At 35.7% G+C, this 24733-nt stretch overlaps 1 protein-coding gene across 4 annotated transcripts in view; it reads right to left on the bottom strand.

The window, feature by feature from the left end:
• Positions 1 to 24733, bottom strand: part of FAM185A (family with sequence similarity 185 member A) — an 88447-nt gene that overhangs the window by 35575 nt on the left and 28139 nt on the right. For 2 of the 4 annotated variants that reach the window (XM_016219574.2, XM_016219576.2), the window contains exons 6-8: positions 17723 to 17818; positions 13903 to 14037; positions 2068 to 2129 (exon numbers count right to left, since the gene is read on the bottom strand). In XM_016219574.2, the coding sequence (XP_016075060.2) occupies positions 2068 to 2129; positions 13903 to 14037; positions 17723 to 17818 (293 nt within the window). Of the gene's footprint in view, positions 1 to 741; positions 2130 to 13902; positions 14038 to 17722; positions 17819 to 24733 lie in introns of those variants that run through there. The other 2 variants (XM_087821111.1, XM_016219573.2) reach the window with 2 other exon arrangements.

Here is a 24733-nt window from a genome sequence, read left to right on the forward strand (position 1 = left end):
CATGTAGGAGGCAGACAATCAGTCACGACTCTCTCATCATTGATGCTTCTACCTCTCTCTCCCTCTTCCTTCCTCTCTCTGAAATCAATAAAAACATATTACTAAAAAAGAAAAAAGAAAAAGTAGAGTGAACAGGCAGCAAAATCTTAGGGTATCCAACATATTTCTTAGGTCTCAGCTCTTAAGCATTTGACATATATCAGTCTGTGTTCAAGAGAGCAAAATATGGAAGCTTTTCCTTTCTGTTTAGACCTGATTATGTGATCCCAAATATGTACAATTCCTTTAATAATTTTAAATACAGCTGACTGATGTTATGTTTATGACCCTTCTGGCTATTGTTGACTAGTTTCATAAACTTTATTTTTAGTCATGAAAATATTTATGTAATTGCATAAGAGTGAAAAAAGATTATAAAAGTTGCCTCAATGCCTCAGTTTCCTCTACTTAATATTTCACAAACACACATGCATGCACATCACAACCACATCAACCATCCTAATGTGTATCATCCAAACTTATACTAATTTTGATTTCATTAAGGGTAAACTAAAAGGAGACTTTGAGAAATCCCACAAAGCTGATTTTTTCTTTTACAAGTAAGTTAAAAACAGACAACTATAAATAACTGAAATATTAACAAAAAGAGACTATTATAAATCACACTATTTGTAAAGGTATATTAGAAATCAATGTTTAAGAACTGATGTATCCTAATGATAAAAAATCTAAACCAATAGATAGTCTTTCAGTGTTGTATAATTTAAATGTTGTAGGAGTAGACAAGTAAGGTTTGAAAGAATTCATAAAATAACTTTACACAATACACCATTATAAAAGTGAAAATATACCTTCATACATCAGGCTGCAAAATAGCTGAATGTTTCTCCCCCACTAACAAGTTATGTCTTAAATTATACAAATAAAATGAAGAATCAGTAGCAATTACATCATACTTATTATGTGTTTTATTCACAGCTTAAACTTACATTGATGTCATAATAAATACTAAGAAAACAGGTTACATGAGAGCCATGGTACAAAAAAGAAATTCTAAGATAACTCCCTGCTCCCCTCCCCCTATTACCTATGTCTCTGTATAATTTCCTTCTCCTGAGTGTGAGTGGAAACTGTGAATATGATGAGACAATCACTCCCATAATTGTTATATTCTATGGCAAAACAAAGATTACCCTGGGTAGGCCTGACCTAATCAAATGAGCCCTTTAAATAGCAGAGTTTTCTCCAGCTGGCTGCAGAAGAGGTCAGACAGTCAAAGTATTAGAAGGATTGAATGCATCATTGCTGGCTAGAAGATGAAGAGGGCCACATGAGAAGGGATACAGTTGGCCTCTAGAAGCTTAGAGCGAATGCCTACTGACAGCAAGAAAACAGAGACCTTAAACAGTCATAAGGAAGTAAATTTTGCCAACAATATGAATGAGCTTGGAAGATTTTTTTTTTTAACAGGAGCAGCCCGATGAGAACTCAGCCCAGCCAACACCTTGAGTTCACCCTTGTGAATACCCTGAACAGAGAATCTAGCCATTCTCCTGACCTGCTGAACTCTGAGCTGACAAGTGGGTGCTATTTTAAGTCACAAAGTTTGTGGTAACTTGTTATACAGCAATAAGAAAACTAATAACAATAGCTAAGTAAAAACTTTGAACCTCTCCCCACTCTCACAAGACAATTTACTAGTGCTCATCCAATTTGTTATTATCAATATTTATACAAACAGTGGTATTTGCATTTTTGTAGTCATGGATTACTAATTTATTTTTTTTTTTTAAATATATCTTTATTGATTTCAGAGAGAGGAAGGGAGAGGGAGAGGGAGAGATAGAAACATCAATGATGAGAGAGTCATTGATCGGCTGCAACCCACAACCCGGGCATGTGCCCTGACTGGGAATCGAACCCCGATCGCCTGGATCCTAGGTCGACGCGCAACCGCTGAGCCACGCCCGGCTGGGCAAATTATTGTTAAAATTATAAATACAACTCAAACCAATCTTAGTCCTGCAGTTTCAAGGACTGAAACCAGCTTTGACTTCTAAAACTTACAGTGCCTTTTGGGGCATCAGCCTTAATCCATTTTTCATGTTGGCTTCCTTGATTCATGAGCCCTGAAACACAAAATGCATGAAGATGAAGTTATATCTTGAGTGACAATAGCAATATTTGACTACATAATTCCTAACAATACATCTCTAAAACTGAAAACACTTTGGAACAGCAAAAAATCTTAGTCAAGATAGAGTTGGGAAAGGGTTACCAAGAGGTTACCTGGGCTTGTTCTCTCCTTTCATATTCTCAGAACACCTCTAAAAGGGACACCACTCTGTTTTTTATTTGTTTTGTTTTTTATGCAAGTTTAAAAAAGAGCTTTATTTAAGCACAAATGATGAAATGAACTTTTAAGTATGCAATGTAATAAGTTTTGGCATATGTAAAAAATCTGTGAAACCATTTCTTCAACCAAGAGAATAAATATATATCTATCATACCTACAAGTTTCCTTGTGCCCCTTTGTAAGCTTTCCCTCCTGTGCTTCTGTTACCTCCAGATCCCCCCATCCCCATCCCTCAGCAATCACTAATCCACTTTGTGTCATAACGGATTAGTTTCATTTTCTTAAATTTTAATAAACGGAATCATATAGTATACACACTTTTTTCAAAATCTGGGCTCTTTCACTCAGCATAATTATTCTGAAGTTCATTCACATTGTAGCATGTGTTAGGTAGTTTCTTCACACATAGGGTGATTAGTACTTTGCTAAATGCTCACGGGCACCGTGTGCAGGCAGCTCCATCCTCTGTGGAACTCTCTTGTCAACTCCAGCAGCCCTGGTCTCCCCAGATGCTCAGCTCAGTCTCCTCCACTGGAGAGTCTGTTGGGCTCTGCCTCTTACCCCTCCCTGCCCTGTAGCCTGTAAATTCTCTCAAGGTAAAAGGCTGTGGCAATCATAGAGTTCACCTGGTTCATTTCCCATCTCAATTCTTCTAGTTCTGTTTTTTCTCTCAATCAAGGTAATAGGTTGTTAAACCACCTCTGGTACTCCATTGCAATTCTGTCCTTAAGAATCCAGTCAAAGCTGAACTGAGGAGAGTTGTGAATATACTGTCTCAATTCATCATATAGATGTCCCTTGTTGAGTCCAAGCACACAAATCCCACAATCCTTTTCTTTAGTTTTTTTCCTTTGTTAGTACCATATGTTCCCAGCTGATGAAAAGCTGCTTTGTACCATTCAATCTTTGTGTCAAGTGCTTCTTTGATACAAATTCTTCTCTGAATTCTTGCATCTCCCATTTAATCTGAGCCATAATCTTATTTATGTCTTACAGTTCACTGCATCTTTCCTAGAACACAGCTGAGTATTCAATGACTTCCTCTAGAGTATTTCCTTCTACTTCTCTCGCTATATTTTCTTTCTTTCCTTTTTTTTTTTTAATATATCTATTGATTTCAGAGAGAGGAAAGGAGAAGCAGAGAGAGATCAATATGAGAGTCATTGATCAAGCCCGCAACTGGGCATGTGCCCTGACCAGGAATCGAACCCCGATTGCCTGGATCCTAGGTCAACGCTCAACCACTGAGCCATGCCCAGCCGGGCTCTTGCTATATTTTCAATATCATTATGACCCTACTTCTCATTAAACTGGTTAAAATCTCATTCCAATTGGTAAATTCCTGTGTTAGAAGCTTCTCTTTTTCTTCTAATTACTCATCGTTTAGGGGTTTAGCTTTGTCAATTTTAATCTGTTCTTTTTATGCCTGTGCTGATTTGGTAGGTCAGAATTTCAAGGTCCCTGTACCCAGAAGTCTTTCTATAAGACTGAAATTCTTTTTCTAGTGATTCATATAAACACAGAGGAAAGAACTGAAAATCTTGAACACTGGTTGCTCTAACTTTATAATTTTTACACCATTTAGCATCAATAGGTAAAGCATCAAAAATAGTAAGGTTTCCCCAAATATCTAAGATTTTTCCCTTATATGTTATTTGTCACCTTCCCAATCATGCACTCACTTGCTTATAGAGAGAGAAGCCAATCTACCTATTTCTTTCTGCAGCAGTAGAGGTCATGCATGGTGCTGCTGCTACCAACAAAATGAACACATAAGCAATTTTAGCTTAGAGACAATACTAAAAAAATAAGACAGTTTACAAAATTCCATTTTGGTTCCTTGAAATAGCTTTCTCTATCTTGCCAAAAAGTAATTTACTGAAAGCTCTTCATACTTTGGCCTGAATCTGTGGAGACTCTAATTTGTAAAGTTTATAAATTCCTTCCTAAAAAAATCTTGTAACACATATTGGAACTTGGGGTTGCAGGAATCTTGTTCCTTATTTAAATCCCTTTGCCAATGAAAATCAGACAATGTTTATTTGACCAAGAAATGGGAAATGCTCACCCTATCCCCAGGTAGTTTTGCATCCATTAAACGGGAAGAAAAGTTTCTTCACAGGACATTTTTAAACTCTAGCATTCACACTCTAAATCTACCCTGTCCAAATCTACCCAAATATATAAATCTCCAAGTTTTTTTTATTTTTTAGCCTAAGGTTTTAAAATATATATATATATATATATATATATATATATATATATATATATATATATATTAGACGTATTTAGATGTATATATTGATTTTAGAAAGGAAGGGAGAGAGAAAATGTCAATTTGTTGTTCCACTTATTTATGCATTCACTGATTGATTCTTGTATGTGCCTGACCAGGGGATAGAACCTGCAACCTTGGTGTACTGGGACGATGCTCCAACCAACTGAGCTACCCGGTCAGGTCCAAGTTCTTTTTATTTATTTATTTCCCCAAATACCTAGTTGAGAAGTATTAGTCATTAACTCCAAATGCACCTGATTTAATCAGCACTAGCTGTGGATAAAGATAGGGCTCTAGGAATAATTTGCAGAATTTAGTTCTCTGGTTTTAAAATAGCCTTGAAACGCTTCTTGGCTGAGATGAGCTTCTCTCTGCCCCCAACCCTGTAACAGGCTTTGTTTATTTACATTTGGTTCAGAGGGATAATTCTGGTGCTGCCTTATTAGCCCCAGATTAAACTTCAGTGCATCATAGTTGGTGGGTTCTCTCTTTTACATTATAAACTCTACTAACCACCCACTATGGGAAGCACCACTATGTATTTCAGGGTGGGTCAAAAGATGTAAAAAGACATGCTAATACCCTCAAAAGCTTACCAGCTGGCTACGAAAATAAATCATATACTTATGAAACAACATGAAAGTAATTATTCTGAAATTTAATTATTTTTAATGCATGTATTTCACAAACAAAACCTCTAATACCACACACAGTTCCATAACCAATACTTTAATGTTGTCAACATTTTTTAATTTACAGTCCTCCCCTATAGAAGTGAAACTCAAGATATCTTGACAAAAACTTTTACTGACAAGAAAATATTTTTAAGCTAGTTTTAATGGTAACTATCATTGTATTTCCTCTCAATTACTTTGAATAATAACAAAGATAATTGTACTCTAGGTTTTGAGCAAGTATACAGTCAATCAGTTTTGCCCAAGAAATATTCTTGGACTTTTTCTTCCTCAAATCTTCTATGTCTAATCCCATCCACTGGGTTTTTCATTTCAGATACTGTAGTTTTCATTTCTATTTCTAGAAATTCAATTTTGGTCTTTTTTATATTTTCCATATCATATCTTTATTCCAACATGTAGAACACAGTTATAATAACTTTCATTTTCCTTCTCTGCTAATATCTGTGTCTGTTCTGGGTGGGTTTCAATTGATATTCTCTTCATTATGGTGCTACATGTTTACTTGTCTCTGCATGTCTGATAATCTTTGATTGGATGCCAGACATCGTGAATTTTATTTTGTTGGGTGTTGAATATTTTTGTATTCCTGTAAATCTTTAGCTTTGTTCAGGGATGCAGTTAAGTTACTTGTAAACAGTTTAAGCCTTTCATAGCTTCCTTTTATAATTTACTAGGCAGTGGACGGATGCTCAGTCTAGGGCTGTTTCCAACTACTAAGTCCTCTACCCAATGCTCCATGAGTTATAATTTTTTTCCAGTCTGGCAAGTAGCACAGGTAGTATTCCTGGACCTGTGTGAGCACCAGGTTCTATTCCCTCTGGTATTTTGTCCTATGAACTATAGCTGTCTTGGTTTCTGTGGACTCTCAATATGGTCTCCTCAACTCAGGAGATTGGGGGGTTCCATAATAGATCCCTCTCCCTCTGTACTAACCACAGCCTGGAGACTCCCAAGGCAGTTAGCAGTGGCTTATTTTGTTGTTTCCCATCTCTGTGATCACTTTCTTTCATTTCCTAATATCTAGTGTCTTGGAAACTGTTTTTCACATATTTTGTCTGTTTAAAATATTGTGTTGTTGCTGTTTTAGGTAGAAGGGTAAATAAGTCCTTTTTACTCCACTTCCTGCCTGGAAGCCTTGATTTTTTTCTTTCTCTTTCCCCCCCTCCCTCCCTTCCTCCTTCCATCTTGTTCTTACTTGTTCTCACTCTAACTCCATTAAAAAAAATTTTTTTTATTGACTGATTGATCTTAGAGAAAGAGGGAAAGGGAAAAGAGAGGGAGAGGGAGAGAGACAGAGAAACATCAATTTGTTGTTTTGTTGTTCCACTTACTTATGCATTCATGGGTTGATGCTTTATGAAATATGTATTTTTTTAAATATATCTTCATTGATCTCAGAGAGAGGAAAGGAGAGGGAGAGAGAGAGAGAGAAACATCAATGATGAGAGAGTCATTGATTGGCTGCCTAGCCCGCAACCCGGGCATGTGCCCTGACCGGGAACCGACCCTGATCGCCTGGATCCTAGGTCGACGCTTAACCGCTGAGCCATGCCGAGCAGGGCATGGGTTGATTCTTATATGTGCCTTGACCAGGGATTGAACCTGCAACCTTGGTGTATAAGGACAATACTCCAACTAACTGAGCTACCTGGCCAGGGCTCTAACTCCTTATTTTGAAACAATTAAAGACTCACAAGAAGTTGCAAAAATAGTATAAAGAGGTCCTGCACACCCACTGCCCAGTTCCCCAATGGTTACATATAACCACAGTACATTATCAAAACCAGGTGATTAGTTGGCAAAGTACAAATAATTACACTATGGACCTTACTCAAATTTCACCATTTTTTGCATACTCAATTTTTTTGTATGCTTTAGGTACACTTTTATGACATTTTATCAGATGTATAGATTCATATAACTTATCATTATAATCAAGATACTATCACCACAAAGAAAGTCCCTTACGGCACCTCTTTAGAGTCATCCTCCCTCTCCTTCCCTAACCTTTGGCAACTATTTGTTCTCCATTTTTATAATTTTGTCATTTCAAGAATGTTATATAAATGGAATCATACAGTATGTAACATTTTTAGGCTTTTTTTTCACTTAGCATGATACCCTTAAGTTTCATCCAAGTTGTGTATATCAATACATTGTTCCTTTTTATTGTTGAACAGTATTCCATTATATGAACATACCACAGTTTGTATAACCATTTCCTGGTTGAAGGATATTTCAGTCACTTTCAGCTTTGGCTATTACAAATAAACCTATCAATATTTGTGTAAAGGTTTTTATGCAAACATTAAGTTTCATTTCTCCAAGAGAAATGCCCAGAAGTATAACTCCTGGGTCATATGGTAGTTTCATGTTTAGCTTTCTAACAAACTGCCAGACTGAACGCTAGAGTGGCTGTATCATTTAACATTCCCAGTGGCAATGCAGGAGAGATCCAATCTCTTCACATCCTTGCCAGCATTTGGTATTATTTGTATTTTTCATTTTAGCCATTCTACTAAGTAGGTATCTCATTCTGGCTTTTTGTTTTGTTTCGTTTTAAATATATCTTTATTGATTTCAGAGAGAGGAAGGGAGAGGGAAAGATAGAAACATCAATGATGACAGAGTCATTGATCCACTATCTCCTGCATGCGCCCCCATTGGGGATCGAGCCCACAACCCAGGCATGTGCCCTAACCAGGAATCTGTGATCTCCTGGATGATAGGTCGATGGTCAACCACTGAGCCACACCGGCCGGCTCTCATTCTGGTTTTAATTAGCACTTCACTAATGGCTAGTGATGTTGAACATGTTTTTGTGTTTTTACTTGCCATCATATATCTCCTGTGGTTGCATTGTTTATTAAATCTTACACGACTGCACTTTTTTTTTAATCCTCACTCGAGGATATTTTTTCCTTTGATTTCCTTAGAGAGTGGAGGGGAGGGAGGGGAGGGGGAGAGAAACATGGATGTGAGAGTCATTGATCAGCTGCCTCCTGCATGCCCCCTGCTGGGGATCGAGCCCGCAACCTGGGCATGTGCCCTGACCAGGAATCCAACCACGATCTCCTGGGTCATAGGTTGAAGCTCAACCACTGAGTTATGCCGGCCAGGCATGATTACACTTTTATGTGCACAAATCATTTCTAGTTCACAACTGGGAAGAGTTCATTCAGGGTATGATTTGGCTGTGGTTCAGTATTTCTTGAATGATCAAAATAAAAACAAAACCAAAAACCAACAAACAAAACTCCAGGCAGTACAAACAGAATTCAAATGCTCTATAATTGGGGCCTGTACTTTGGTCTCTAGTCTAGCAGTCCGAAAACTATAGCCAAATTTCGCCTGAGGTCTGTTTTTTATGGCCTAAGAGGTAAGACTGACTTTTACATTTTTAAATGTTATAAAACAACAAAAAAGGATATACAACAGAAAACAGAGTAGCCTTCAAAATCTAACATATTTACTATTCAGCCTTACATATAAAGTTTGAAAATGAGTAGAAACAAAACCTGTCTTTTTTTTTTTTAAACGTTAACAAAGTTGATGTTTAATTATCTATGATACTCCAGGATCTTGCACTTTACAAAATGATGGAGAGACAAAAACAGCATAAATGACTGAAGGCAGTTCTTACATTAACTCCCTATATAAGTATTTTTAAGCAGCCATGAGCCTATAGCATTCTTCACTCTACTACTAAATTTCTTCTAAGTCATCCTGAAGTACATCTACATGACTGACAAATCCATAGAAAAAGCAATCTGCCCTAATTTTCTAGGCCTCTTAAAACATTTCATTCACTTGTTAAATAATGTCTATGGCCTTTTAGACACCAAACAGTTTTAGAATCAAAATTAATTATGAAAGTTTCTCTAAACCTAATCACTTATTCATACAGTTCTCTCCAAAAAAGACTGCTCTGTCCTTATCTGAGGGCCTTCTGTACTATTATACTAACGGATTTAATCTAACATCAGAGACAACCTACAGATCCATCTGGGGCCCAGCCTCACAGTCTATTTGCTATAAGCTTGGAAAAAAACAAAACTTCAGAGTACTCTAAAAAAAAAAAAAGGATTTCTACAAGTCACATCAAAAGACTAGATTTTTTCCCATTTGGAGAGAAAACAGTTTTTCTAGATCGTAAAAATGCCATCCTGTGGGCTTAGTCCTATTTCAACCTCTTTTCTAACCCACAAACCAGTTTCCCATCATAAATCACAATACCATAAGTGTATAACTATCCCAACTAAAAATAAGTTAAATGAGAAATCTCTTCTAATTTGATTTTGATCCCAAATGAATTTATTTTTATATGCTTTACATCTCCAGTTTGATTAAAGTAAAGTAAAACCAGTAGTACCACCTTCCCTACTATGTCTATGACAAACAACAATCATTTGGCTGGCAACACACTTTCTAATATTCTCTAAACACCTAAATTGGGAGCTTTACGACAAAAGGACTTGGGACTTCTGGTCAAGATGGTGGCGTAGGTAAACAAGGTACTTGCGTCCTCTCACAACCACATCAAAATTATAACTAAACTACAGAACAACCATCATTCAGAACACCTGAAACTGGGCTGAATCAAAGTCCTACAACTATGGACTAAAAGAAGCATGGAGACTAATAGGAGGGACTAATACGCAGAATGAGCTTGTCCCACATCCACATGTGGCAGATAAAAATGGGAGGGATATTTTGGCTGTGAAGGTCCCCCCTAAGGAACGAGGTATCCTAGGCCCACACCAAGACCCCCAGCACAGGGTTCTAGGACCAGGAAGACAAAGCCCCATTGCTTCTGGCTGTAAAAACCAGCAGGGATTGTGGCTTAGTGAGACAGTGCTGCTGGAGTCCCAGGCAGTTCCTCTTAAAGGGACTACACAGACTTACTCGGACTCACTCCCTCTAAGCTCCAATGCAAGGGCGTGCGGGAGGCGGCCAATTGATGCTTCTCTCTCTCCCTCTCCCTTCCTCTCTCTCTAAAATCAATAAAAATATATATTTTTTAAAAAGACAAAAGGACTTTGTACCACATGCATTTTGGGGCTTGATATTCCACAATGAGGTTTTATATCTAAGTTGATGAACCAAGTCTAAAACCTAATAGAGAAGTCAACTTCCTAGAAATATCTTACCTAAACCATTTACCATCAGTTGAATTTGCCATATGTGGATAGAGACAAAAGTAAGAACCAAGTACTAACGAGGATTAGAGAATGCACCCCAAAGAATACATACATGTGCACATCTTTTTAGTAGGTAAATATTTCAGCCTGAGAGAGTCCCAGGCTTTCTTTTGACCTCAAAATAGCACATAATACTTGTAAATCACTTTAAGAATCATACGATATATCTTTATTTATCAGTGACAGCAACAGCAAGACAAACCATGAAGCAGGAAATCAAATAAAATTACAGGGCTGAAACATCAAACCCTGTGGGAAGCCTAGGCCCTCAAGACTAAATTTTATGGCATGGCTTCTTGCAGAAGTCATGCTACAGATACAATCCAGACGTCTTAGTAGAGAGCATATTTCTGTTGCTATGCTTCATAGGCTCTGTAAGAAAGACCCAGATGAGCAGAGCTAAGCTCAACTGCCTGTAATTCATGTATAAAGCTGCTCATTATTTCCAAAACTGGGCTTCAGATTGAAAATCTCCACAGAATAAGCAATCTGCCCTAATTTTCTAAGCCTCTGAAAACATTCCATTCACTTGATAAATATGTCTATGGCCTTCTGGGCACCAAACAGTTTTAGAATCAAAATGAATTATGAAAGTTTCTCTAAACCCAATCACTTATTCACACAGTTCTCTCCAAAAAAGACTGCTCTGACCTTATCTGAGGTCTTTCTGTACTATTACACTAATGGGTTAATCTAATATCAGAGACAACCTACAGATCCATCTGGGGCCCAACCTCATAGTCTGTCATTTGCTACTCTACAAAAGAACTCTGCTGATCAGTACCTAGGATCTTGCTCTATGAACAGGAAATAAAATTCATTCTGCAATTTGAGCCTTCCTGGTTTAGGAAGTAGGGGATAGAGTGTAAGACATAACAAATTACACACAAAAAGAACTAAATAGGCTGAGAAGCTTCATAATAACCAATGAGGTAAGTATGCATATTTCTCAGAGCATCCATTTATCTATTTCTTCAGCCAAAATTTGTTGAAGGTTTACTTACATGTTGAATTTCACATAGATCACTGTGAAGTCCAGGCCACTGGACTCCTCCTGAATTACTGCAGTAACCTGCTGCTAATTAGCTTTTGCTTCATTCCACCATTGTCTTTTCTAACCTTTCCCCACTCAACATTCATTGATCTTTCTAATATACAGATCTGAGTATGTGAACCCCAGATTAAAACCTTTCAGTGCTTTTGCACCGCATTTAGTATAAAATCCAAATTGGCCCTATATGATCTGACCCCCTCGCCAACTTTCCAGCCTCCTTTTATGCCACTTTCCCCCTTACTCTCTATACTCTAGCTATATTGGACATCTCTCTCTTCCTCAAACTCATAGTGCTAGTCTAATTTAGATGTGTCACCTACATGCTCTCACAGTACCACATATATAACTATATTTTAACATTTTTTCACTTTACTGTATTCACTGGTTTGTCTTGCCTCACTAGAATGTAAGCTCCTCAGATGGCAGACAGACCATATTTTATCAGCTTTGTACTCCTGGTTTCTTGTCATGCCTGACTCAATACATGCTTGTTGACTTACTGACTGACCAAATGAAGGCAAATACAGAAAGCAGCAGGGGGAAGAGCTGGACTAGTGAAAGATAATGTTTGTTTTTAAATATATTAAGTTTGAGGTGGTATTGGTTTAGTGGAGTAGAAATAGGCAAGAAGTTAATAAAGAGATCAGGTCTGCAGATACCAATTTTATCCGACAGAACTAGTAAGTGTTCTTAAATGATTTAATAAAGCCTTTGTTTTAATGGCTGAAGGGATGAGAATGGGGTTTTAAAACTGAATTAAAATGAAATCGAAATTTCAGAAAGGCATATGATTTTATGAGTAACAGAATAAAAAATGACAAAATAACGTTAATTTATAATTCAAACATTCTTAACACATGTAAAATAATTTGATTACGCTATCATTTGGAACACTGTTAAACAAATATATATTATCTTTAGATTATAGGACCAAAAAGGGTAATTCTGTTGCTTATCAAACTCAAGAGATCACCACAAGAAGCTGATTCTTACTATACTTGTTAATACACTTAAATTTTCATCATGTACCTAAGAGTTGCCCATTAATTACTGAGTTAGATCTGAGAGTGTATAGGTGTTATTTTTATTACCATTAGGCTTTTTGATAATATTCTATGATCTTTAACAGACTTTCTTAACATATAAAATGAATATTTAAAACTGAAGCTTTATCTTATGAAGACACCTCATAGCCAGCACCACCACTGCCACTGCCACCACCACAATCACACACTTTGGTTTTTTAACTGGTAAGATTTAAACCTCACCAGCATTAATTTTATTTTATTTTTTTTTAGTATGTACATATATTACCTACAAGTACATACTAAATATTTACAATAAATATTTTTAAAACAATATTTTTAAAAGTATCAGTGATCAATATAGCCAGAAGTAATTAGGAAAAATGTACAAAGCTATTCATATTTCTGGGATTGAGAATTTGTTTTACTAAAAGAACAAGTTTTTGATGTGTGTAATACCAAACCAAATTCCTAATTATTCTCATCATACAAAGTTAACTTTAAATTTTGCATTATATGTATTTAGCTGATTTTTATGTCCAAGAATCAGAAAGCAGCTGTGCCATAAAAAAATTTTGTATGATTTTTAAAATTTTAAATTGGGGTAAAAACACATAACATAAAATTTATCATCTTAACCATTTTTAAGTTTACAGTCAGTTGTGGTACGTATACTTACACTGCTGTGCAACAGATCTCCAGAACTTTTTCATCTTGCAAAACTGAACCTCTATACCCATTGTACAACTCCCCATTTTCCCCTCCCCCTTCTTTCTGTTTCTATGAATCTGACTCCTTTAGGTAGCTCATATAAGTGAAATCATACAGTGTTTGTCTTTTCATGACTGGCTGAATTCACTTAGCATAATGTCCTCAAGGTTCATCCACATTGTAACATATGATAGGCCTTTCTTCCTTTTAATGCTGAGTAATATCCCACTGTATGTGGTATATACCACATTTCATTTACCCATTCATCCATCAATAGACATATGGGTTGCCTCTACCCCTGGCTATGGTGAACAATGCTGCTATAAACATGGTGGGCAAATGTCTCTTCGAGATAAGAACATTTTAAAAATCAATTTTATCCAATGATAGGACTAGTGAGTATTCCAAACAATGTCTGCATTGTGTTACTGATAAGCAGTTAGAAGAAAAAAGTGTCAAACACCAAAATGTGACAATGAAAAAGAATAAAAGACTAAAACTGAAATTAAGCATACCATATTTATACTTATGTGTGGACAATGACTATCCATCTTACACAGTAAACTGTAGCCTCCTTACCAGTAATTATTACACCATCATCTTTATGAGCTTCCGCCATCTCTTGAACATGGACTTCTGAGTTCACATCGACTTCTTTTCCTGATAACTGCAAATGAGCCTGAAGAGAAGATGGAACCTTGACAAGAATAGAACCTGTAATAAGTTTATAGGAGAGCTTATTAATTCAAAGGAATCAAAAGTACTAGACCTTATTACAAAAAATTGATGAGCAGGTAGCACTACTCCTGCTACACTGGCTTTATTCTTCAGTGCACTTTACTCAAACAGCAGTCTTTTCCTTACTTTCAGAGGGGTCAACATTTTCTTATTCCCAAGGCATTCACAGTAACTTCTGTCAAGAGTGTGAGTTATTAGGATGGTATTTCTTTTGTGAAAAGCCCTCATCACAGAAAAGTGAGTGGTTTGTTACACATGAAGCTTGTAGAAAGGATTGATCAATAGAGCATTTACTGTGGTGTAACGTAATTATACCTTAATTACATGCTTCTTTAAATCTCCATATGAACATTATGAGGTATTACTATAATCCTGATTTTACAGATGAGAACTTGCTCAAGTTCCCATTAGACTGCAGATCCAGTTCAGTGACAACAAAGCCCATGCTCTTAATGTGGTATTTCACACACTGCTACCTCATCGTATTGTGACCTCACTCATCACTGTAACACAACTAGAACCCTGAGCTCTTGAGCTTTCAGTTGTACCTTGTGAGGGCCAAGGGGATAATAATAATAAAAAAAAGAATATTTGAATTTTAACTAACGTATCTTTTCAATGGATTAGTCTTTTGGGTACCTGAGGCAAGACACTCAACTTAATTTCCACTATAATCTTGTAGTAATTCAAGCTTCTAAAGGAGAAAATAAGAAAAAGTATTCTGTTAGCTAAGGAATCATTTTTCAAAACAATGACGTGGGTTGCATTGCAAACTCATCAGCACAGCCCTCTTCCAGAAGTTTTTCTTTCTCTCTTTCTCGTATATCAAAAAAGTAAGAGGCCCCTGCCATAAAACATTAACCCCAGCTCTATGGACAAGATGGTCAGGATGACATTGTGAATATTGTAAAGATTCCTTTTAGAATGCATTTATTTATGGGTCATTGTTTGCCTTCTAGTTTGGTTAATATCAGCTTAAGTTTCCTTAAGTAATTTCATATCCTCTTAGCCTTCCTCACTAGAGCTGGAAGTTTGAGGTAAGACTGATGAACACTCATATTTACTCCTCCAAAAAAGGAGGTAATTAAGTACATCACTACAACTGGTTTATTTCATTTAAAAAACAAATTGCTTTTCAGAGTTTACATGTAAACTACTGACAGGAGATTCTCCAGAGCAACAGATATGAGGACGTTAGGGGGAAAAACCCTAAAATTTTTCCAGATGAATGGAAAAGAAATGTTTGTCTATCAACATACTTTAAAAAGTAGAAAACAACAAATTTTAAAAATTTTCTGAGGCCTTTATATCTCTAAATACATCAAATGTGATAATTTTTTTCTGTTTTTAAATAAAGGGATCTTAAATCTGTGAGAGCTATTAAAATGTTAAGCAGTGCAAATAGCTTTATCCCCATCTCTTTCCACATCCTTGAAAAACAAAAACCATCACTACCAGTACTCCATTACTGTTTGCGAATGAAGAATTCTCACGACTTGAAAACTCCCAAATGTCCCCTCTTTAACACTTTTTTAAGAAAGGAGAGCTCTTGTTGTATCTTCAACCTCTTTTCACTTCATCAACTGCTTCATGGTTACTGACATCAACACCATTCTTTTAAAATTAAAAAGTTAATATTAAAACTAATACTAACACCACCATTTATTGAAAGAATACTATATTGAGATTAGCAGTTCTATCAAGGACAAATTTTAAGCGAAAAAGTCAGTATTCAGATGCAGGCCTGACTCTCAAGCATAAACTCACCCTTTCTGAATGAATTAATAAGGTCCCATGTTGATTTTTATGGAGAGAAAACAAGCACTGTAACACTCTTTTTCACATGGCAAAATGTTGAAGACCTAAGAGACTCAAGTGGCTCTCCTGAACCCTACAGCAAGACAGTGGTACAATTGAAAGGATTCCAGATGTCTTCACTAAGCATTAAGCAACAGAATCCTGAATAACTTTCCATTACTCTGAAAAGTTACTGTTGCCAAATGTAGTAAGAAGAGACCTAAAGTAAGACAGAAATCTTTGCTTCCAGTTATCTTTAAGCTTCCACTAATAACATGGTTCCAGTAGGAAAACACAAAATTGTTGTCCTAATCAAATTTTGCAGCATCATATGCCATTTCAATAGGTTACCAGAACACTTCAAATAAAACTCAAAATATTTCAAGTGGATGAAGATTAACAATGTCTTTTGTTTGTTTTGTTTTACTCTTCTGCCCATCCATACACAACAGGAAAAAAGTTTCATGCAAGAGCTTTTAGTCTGTTACTAGTTACATTAAACGTAGCAATTGTTTGTTTTCTCCTTGGGTCTTCATAATAAGAAAATGCAATTATATGACTTTTATGGCATTCACAAAATACCCTAACTACATTAACGAAGCTCTTAGAAATTTAGTCAGAACATATTTAAAGGAAAAAAATGTAATCTTGAGAAATCAAATCATACCTGTATGTCAGCAATAACTTCAGTTTCAGACCTCTCTGCATTTGTAGTTTTATTTTGACACTCTGACAAGTGAGCCTCATTGACCAAAAAACCAATGGGGGAAAGAAATTACTAACAGCAGGAACAACCATTCTCTGTAAGGAAATATTTTCCTTATTATACATATAGCCCTGTTCTGGCCAATATACAAGAGCTTCTAGACTTTATTTTAATATGTGTGGTTTTTTGGTTATTGATTTCAGAGAGAAGAAGGGCAAGGGAGAGAGAGAAACATCACTGAGCGAGAAACATCAACATTGATCGGCTGCCTCCTACACAGCCCCTACTGGGAATCGAGCCTGAAACCCAGGCATGTGCCCTGACTGGGAATGGAACTATGACCTTCTGGTTCATAGGTCGATGTTCAACCACTGAGCCATGCTGGCCAGGCAAAAGTATATCACTTTTAATGAAAGACCTGGACTCTTAAAATAATTTATCTGAAATAAGATTACAGAAAGAGACACATAAGTCTTTTTAATTTTTTAAAATTTTTTTATTTCTTAATTTGAGAGAAAGAGAGAGAGAGAGAGAAAAGGACATCGATTTGTTTCATTTATTTATGCATTCACTGGTTGCTTCTTAAATGTGCTCTAACTGGAGAGATTAAACCCACAATCGTGGCCTATCGGAGCTACGGGGCCAGGGCCACATAATAAGTCTTGATACTTCAAGAAACTAAGTCAGCAATCACTTTAGAAGACCCTCCTGGTGATACCTTTATTTCAGGTTCACATTTTGAAACGTATTACTCTATAAGAGTGATGGCCTCAGAAAGTCCACATCTGGACTGGTAGAAAAGCTGCCAAAGGAATGTATGAGAGAGCATTTTCCAAAGAATATTCTATTTCAGACAGAAAGCTAAACTGAAAAACTGGAACACTAACACTAGAACATTTTATAATAGAGAATCAATATATTACAATATTTTTGTTTGCACTACAAAGGGAAAGACAGTCTTCATGGCCATCTGTCCCCAAATTTTTCAAAGATCATTGGTCTATAGGAGTAGTATTCCAGTCTTTAAATCAGGTTTTATCAGAAGAAATTTTCTTGAAATCAGTCAGTACTGTAGATAATTTGAGCATCTGTTTCCTGAATGTTATGTAAAACCTTCCTTACACCACATGTCAAAATAAAACATTCCACTTGGCTAACCTTTATGGGATTCCAATTCCACCTTCCCCAGTTGGCTGACATAAACATCTAAGGCACCCTGATGAGTTGAGGCTTTTAGACATCCAGACAACGAATCTAGGAGGAAGGAAAAAAGCCATAAGCATAATCATTCTTATTTGAGCAACCAGAATTATAAACTTGAAATAAAAAGCTCTGCTTCAGCATTAGGATAAGGAGCTAAGAGTTTTGCAAGGTTTATTAAATTTTTCTTATAACTATGTCATCTGCTTTAAATGAAAACAGGAACAGAAATCTAGAATTATGAACCGGACAATAAAAAGTTCCCATGTCTATAGTAACCTGCATAACTTATCTCTAAACATCTAAGGCACCCTATCTAAACATGTTTACTCTAAAATCTAATGTGTAGGAAGGACAGTACACAAGCAATGAATCCTTGACAGTCAAGGCCATTAAGCATCACTGATACATTTAGTTTATTATCAACTTTCAATCTTTATTAAAAGAATTATATCTTGTGTGCAGTCACATATAAGTAGTGGCAAAGTTAACAAAAATAAAAACTAGTACTAGAAAGTGCTGTTCAGGGTGAAAGATTACTCTATATAAGGTTTTGTTGTATTTCTTAGAGGGGCGGGGGGGTGGAATCATTTGAAGAGTGGGTGAAGCTTGTTTATATATCTAAATATTTCTTTTCAAGTTTCTGGAATTGAACAGATATCATAATTAAGGTGGTCCTGATTTGACAGATTTCCTTATGTCATCACTGATTTACATTTTTCAATCAGCCAACATTTCAAGTTCAAGACAGAGATAAAGAAGAGAATGATGTTGAAGAGTCAGTGCTAAGTAGCTTCTCCTTCCTCCTCTCCCACAGCAACTGAATCTTTAATTAAATATTCTGACTGCCCTGAGAAAATAGAAGCATATTTTTTAGAGAAGCCTCTTAAAAAGCATATTTTATCTGGAGCTTTTATTACTTCAAAGTGGAAACAAAGTAAGTAGAGAGTGTGATGAAACTAATACCAAAAATTATACCATTATGCTTTTTGTAAAATATGGAGGAAAAAACATTTGTATACTCATAAAAGAGCCAACATTTTTCTTTAAATTTTAGATGACTCCAAAGACAACTTGGAAATGAACTGTTTAAAATCTGACTCCAAGATAATTTATAATAATTTACCTCTAGTCTACCCTGAAAAATGGCCTTTATCAGAACCAATTTAATTTTTAAAATTTCAGTATAGTTGGCATACAATGTTATATTACTTTCAGATGTACAATATAGTGATTCAATATTTATTTAATTTTTTAACTGTCAAAAGACATTAAAATACTGGGAAATTAAGCCACTAGAGATAAATGACATAGAACAGCTGGACAAAGATGAATATTTCTCTCCTTAAGTACTAACAGAAAATCCTTTTAAAGCCCCTTATTGCATCCTAAAAGAAGCCAAGTAAAAATATATTATGATAAAAAATGTGGACTACACAATGTGTGCATTATCCCAAGTTGAACAAAATAAAATATTTGAAACATTAGTTTGATTTCTTGCTTTCTCTAGGGGGAAAATGTACAAAATTTTTATGTGATTTACAAATACTTCTCACTTCTCTGCCCCCTCCCCCCCCCCGAAAATGGGAAATAAACACAGATAAGTAATTATATCCTAAGCCTCTAAGTAATTACATTCTCATGTTATCAGTGTTGAGCTCTGATAATGGCCCATCCCTTGGAGACTGTCAAAAAAAACTTTCTAGCTCAAGATATATTTTCAAAAGAGAAAGCAAAGGTGATATTGAAAAAGCTATGTGGCAAAACATACAACAGTTTTTTTTTTCCTACAATACAAGTGATTGGAACTAAAAATTAACTATCAAGGGTCAAATTAAGGCTTCATTCACAGAATTTCATATTTTGGAGATTCACATAATGGAGAAATGCTATAGTTCTTAGAGGAAGCCTTACGGGAAATAAGGCTTCCCTTAAGGGTGATTAAGGGAAGTGAACAGAGGGTGATTAAGAAGTTAACAGAAATTGTTAGTCCAGACAGTGGTTGGAATAAGTTGACTCTACAGTTTTGTATCATCACAATTTGGGACAAAGGTCTTATTGGCCTGACAGAGACTACTGAGTTTCCCTGGAAAATTACACATAAAAAAGAAAAAGAAACTGATGTCAACTATCAGCTAACACTATATGCAACCAAAGAAACAGATATTTGTAATATGCATGTTACTAATAGCAGAGAATAACAAATAAACTTAAAAGGCTAAAATTCCAAACTTTGCAATTTTCCTTCGGATAAAGGAGAATTCTCTCAAAATCGGTCAAGCATATTCAGAAAGTTCTTCTGAAGTTTTATAGTTCTACCTCAAGTTTCAACATGTAGATACTAAGGAAGAGCAACACAAAAGACATTTCTTGATTTTTGCAACTTGATTCCTATGCTTCCAAAGCTACACTAACTGCAAGAATAGGGAAAAAGTTAAGTTTTCTAAATTAATGTCCTGCTTAGGTATTCTGTATTTGGGAAGGAGCATGTAGAAGGCTGGGCTTAGAAAAAACACACAAGGCAACCCCTGCACCACCACCAAATGAAAATATTCTTTTTTTAAAGATATAATTGCCAGTACACAGCTTCAGGCAACGCCTTCCTGAAAGAGGCAACATAGGACAAAGAAAGTAAAGATAGGTGAGCAACTCTATTAACATCCCTATCCCACTATTATCTATTATCAAGCTCTACTCTCTCCTTTTTAAAATGGAACATGGCCTGGTGTTCCAGAAGAAAGTTATTATTTATAAAAATACGAGTTCAGCCCTGGCCTGGTAGCTCATTTGGTGTAAGTGTTGTCCTGATACACTAAGGTTGTGGGTTTGATCCCTGGTCAAGGCACATACAAGAAACAACCAATGAAGGCATAAATACATGGAACAACAAATCGATTAATCTCTTTCTCTCTCTCCTCCTCTCCTCTCTCTCCAATCAATTTTTAAAAATTAGTTCAAGGAAAATCAGGATTTTTATAATAAAGTATTTTATAGTACTTCAGCTTCTAAGAGAGCTCTGTATTATGGAAATTAGGAAGAACAGGGTTTTGGAAGGTAGGTTACAATGTACATACAAAATCCAAATGACTGATGAGATTGCTGAAGAAGCTGACCAATTAATTATATTATCTAAACTAGAAATAACGGACCATAGTTATACATATTCTTCTTAATAAAGAAATCATAGAGAAGACACAGTCTATTTTCCTCAAATCAGACAGAATAATACCTAAATCATCTCAAGTCTCTTAATGTTCAAATTGAATAATATTATATATCTTTTGCTCAACACCCACTCCAATATTTTGAAGCTCCTGCTATGCCAACATATTTTCCTCTCAGGTTCCTACAAATCACTTATTGTTCCTGTAACTGTTCTGCTTCTGCTGATCTCAATTCCTCAAAATCCAAGCTACACGGTAGACTATTTTTTTTTAATCTTCACCCAAGAATATGTTTTTCTTGATTTTTAGAGAGAAAGAAAGAGGGAGGGAGGGAGAGAGGGAGGGAGGGAATAGGGAGGGAGGGAGGGAGGGAGGGAGAGAGAGAAACATTGATGTAAGAAACATCGATCAGTTGCCTCCCATGCACATGCCTACTGGGGATTGAACCTGCAACCTAGGTATGTGCCCTGACTGGGAATCGAACCTGTAACCCCTTTGGTGTACTAGATGATGCTCTAACCAACTGAGCCACCTACATGGCCAGGGCCTCAGTAAATTTCAATTAGGTTGGCTGCCTTCAACTTTCTCAAGTAAATCTTTTAAGGAAAACACAAACCAACCAATCAAGGAATTTCAAATAAACATTACCCATTTGTCACCTTTGGGATTAAGACATCAAATCCAAAATTTCTCCAGAATCATAACAACAATGGATTTGAGGTAGGCTCTAGAGCAGGGTCACCAAACTACAGCCACCTCTTGTTTTAATTAAAAGTCTTTTATTGGAACACAGACACATCCATTTGTCTGTGTATTATCAATGGCTGCTTTTGTGTTAAAATGAGTTTTATAATACAGATAGAATGTGTGGCCCAGAAAGCCAAAAATACTTACTATCTGGGCCTTTACTCATAAAGTTGGCCAATACCTAGAGAAAACCATTTTGTTTACAGGACACGAGCTTGCCCCCCCCCCCAAAAAAATGTAAAATATGATTCTATTTAAGACAAAGAGATTTACCAATTTACTGAAAACCAGCTTTTCCTAAGGGACAAGTAATATATAGTTAGTTACAAAATTCTTGCTTATAGATATGAAAAAACTTGTTGTCTAAAGGTAGTTCTAACTTCTCATTGTCCCTGTTTGCTTACTATTAAGAAAATAAACAGGCAAGCCATAGGCTGAGATAAAATACAGAAAAACAATGTCTGACAAAGAATTTGTTCCCATGATATATAAAGAACTCCTACAACTCCATAATAAAAAGAAAAGTAATCAAATTGAAAATAGGCAAAAGATATGAACAAAACTTCATAAAGGAAGATATACTAATGATCAATAAGCACATGAAAAAATATTGAATACCATTAGTAGTCATCAGGGAAATGTAAATTAATACCAGAGATATACTACTATTCACATGCCAGGATGCATAAAATTTAAAAGACTGACCATAATAAGTGTTGGTGAAAATGTGGAGCAACTAGAATTTCATACATTATAGGAGGGAGTATAAAATGGAACTCTGGGAAAAAGTGTGTTCGTTTATCACAAAACTAAATATATATATACCCACTCAACCCAGCAACTCCATTCCTAGGTATTTACCCAAGAGGAAAAATCAATATATATATAAATGCACATACACACACACACACACACGGCTCCATAAAATGACTGGTCTAAGAATGGTCATAGCAGCTTTATTGACATTGCCCAAAACTAGAAACAGCCCAGGTATCCAGTATCAGGAGAATGGATCAACAAATTAAGCTTTCTAGTCACCTGTTTTCACTTGTGCACTCTTCTGGCACATTATGAAACAACAGCTAGGGTTGCTCTTTTAAAATATAAATTATCTATTAACCACCCCAACCTTACTAATACCCTGTTGTAGTTGGAATAAAGTCCCCATTTTTACCATATCTTCAAGGCCCAATGATCTAGCCCTCACTTACCTCATCTAGCCCTCACTTACCTCATCTCCTACACCTCTCTCCACAAGTCTTCTTTTTATACCTCAAAAATGATAAACTCATTCCATTTTCAGGACTTGCACTGACTGTTCCTCCAGGGAGCTCTGCATCTAGAATTTGACATGACTCTTCCCCATTATTCTGACCTTAGTTCAAATATCCCTTCTCCAGACCCTCCCTGATTGCTAAATGAAATAGCTTTCTTTTCCCTACTTTCTATCCCATTACCTTCTCTTATTTATTCATCTCGCTACTGAAATGATCTTTTATTTACATGCTTATTGTCTTTTTTCTCAGCCCTAAGTTGAATATGGAGACTATGTCTTGTTGACCAATTTATTCCCCAGTACCTAAGAGTTCCTGACATAGAATAGGCACTCAATAAATATGTTGGCTAGTTACTGCCATACCCAGTGTTCTCTTCAAATGCTAACATAATTTTGAAAACAACAAATAGCGAAATAGTTTCTATCTTTCTTTCTTCTAAAGTCTTAACATAGATATTCAAAGAATTAAAGGAATTTACAAAATGAACACTTCCCTTACAATTAAGGTTAAAACACAGTGGCTTAATGGTTCTATATTATAATAATAAACTGTAAGAGAAAAGAGGATAGTTTATTGAATGCTTACCATGCATTGGTCTGTACTGTTTATACTTTAATTTCTCAACAACCTTGCGCTATATAGGTGGTATCCATTTTACGTATAAAAATGAAAACTTGGAGAGGTTTAATAATTTACTGAAAGTTACACAGTTTACTATGTGGTAGGACTAAAATTCAGTCAAATCTATTTTTAAGGTCCATATTTTTCCACACTACCACAGATCAATACATAACTTACAAATGCATGCTTTTTTCTCTTATTTTGATTCAAGAATAGAACTCAAGATTTACCAATGATGTTTACAAAATAAGAAATACAACCTTTATTTACCTTTACATATTTGTGTATTTTTAAGAACAATCTAAATTTTTAAAAAAAGTTTTTAAAAACAACATTAGATGTAGATATTTTATAGATATATATAGGATGTCTATATATATCTATAAAATATTTCTTATCTCTGGGCTCAGGTAATTTTCTTTGAGTGGAGAGATTTATCTAAGAAAAATAAAACACCTTGCCTTAAAATCCCTCTAATACTTAACAGTGGGAAAAGGGGGACGTTTATAGGGAAAATTAACAAGAATTCATAACGTTAATCACTTATACAGAGTTCTATGAAATCATCTTCAAAGATGTAAATTACTGCACATTTCATCCTTATTATTCCTACTTTTTTCCAGTATGGAGAAATAACTATTTATTTCCAATTTTAGACCGAATGTTTTTCACTTTATGTTCCCACATTTCTACTGAAGAATAATATTAGCATTATATTTATATTATATTATTTTATATGTATTCCCCAAGTTCACATTTGCCTAAAGGGCTGCTAGTAGGTAGTGAGACTCCCTGTGCCTCCAATCTGGAATATTCCCCTTCTTTTCCCCTTCCCTTACTGCTACAAACTCCGCCCACGTCTAGGACTTCTCCCCAGCCAGCTCAGCTTCTTGCCAGTGTACATTTTTGCTCAACCTAGAAACTCCCCTTACTATTCTCAGATGTGTCCTCTGATAAACGGCACAAAGCGTCAACAGTAAATCTTGATTTGCCACTGGTTAAGTCCTTCTGTCATGTGTTAAAATGATTTACAATTATCACTGAGGAAGTCTTTATCTTCTTTTTATCTCCCATTCAACATAAAAGTTGCAATCTCTAGAAAACTTAAAGAAGGAGGTGCACTTTAAACCAGAAAATCCAGAAGTGATAGTGAAAAGGGT

Source organism: Miniopterus natalensis, chromosome 10 (assembly GCF_054644295.1).
Source record: "Miniopterus natalensis isolate mMinNat1 chromosome 10, mMinNat1.hap1, whole genome shotgun sequence".
In the NCBI taxonomy this organism is placed as follows: domain Eukaryota; kingdom Metazoa; phylum Chordata; class Mammalia; order Chiroptera; family Miniopteridae; genus Miniopterus; species Miniopterus natalensis.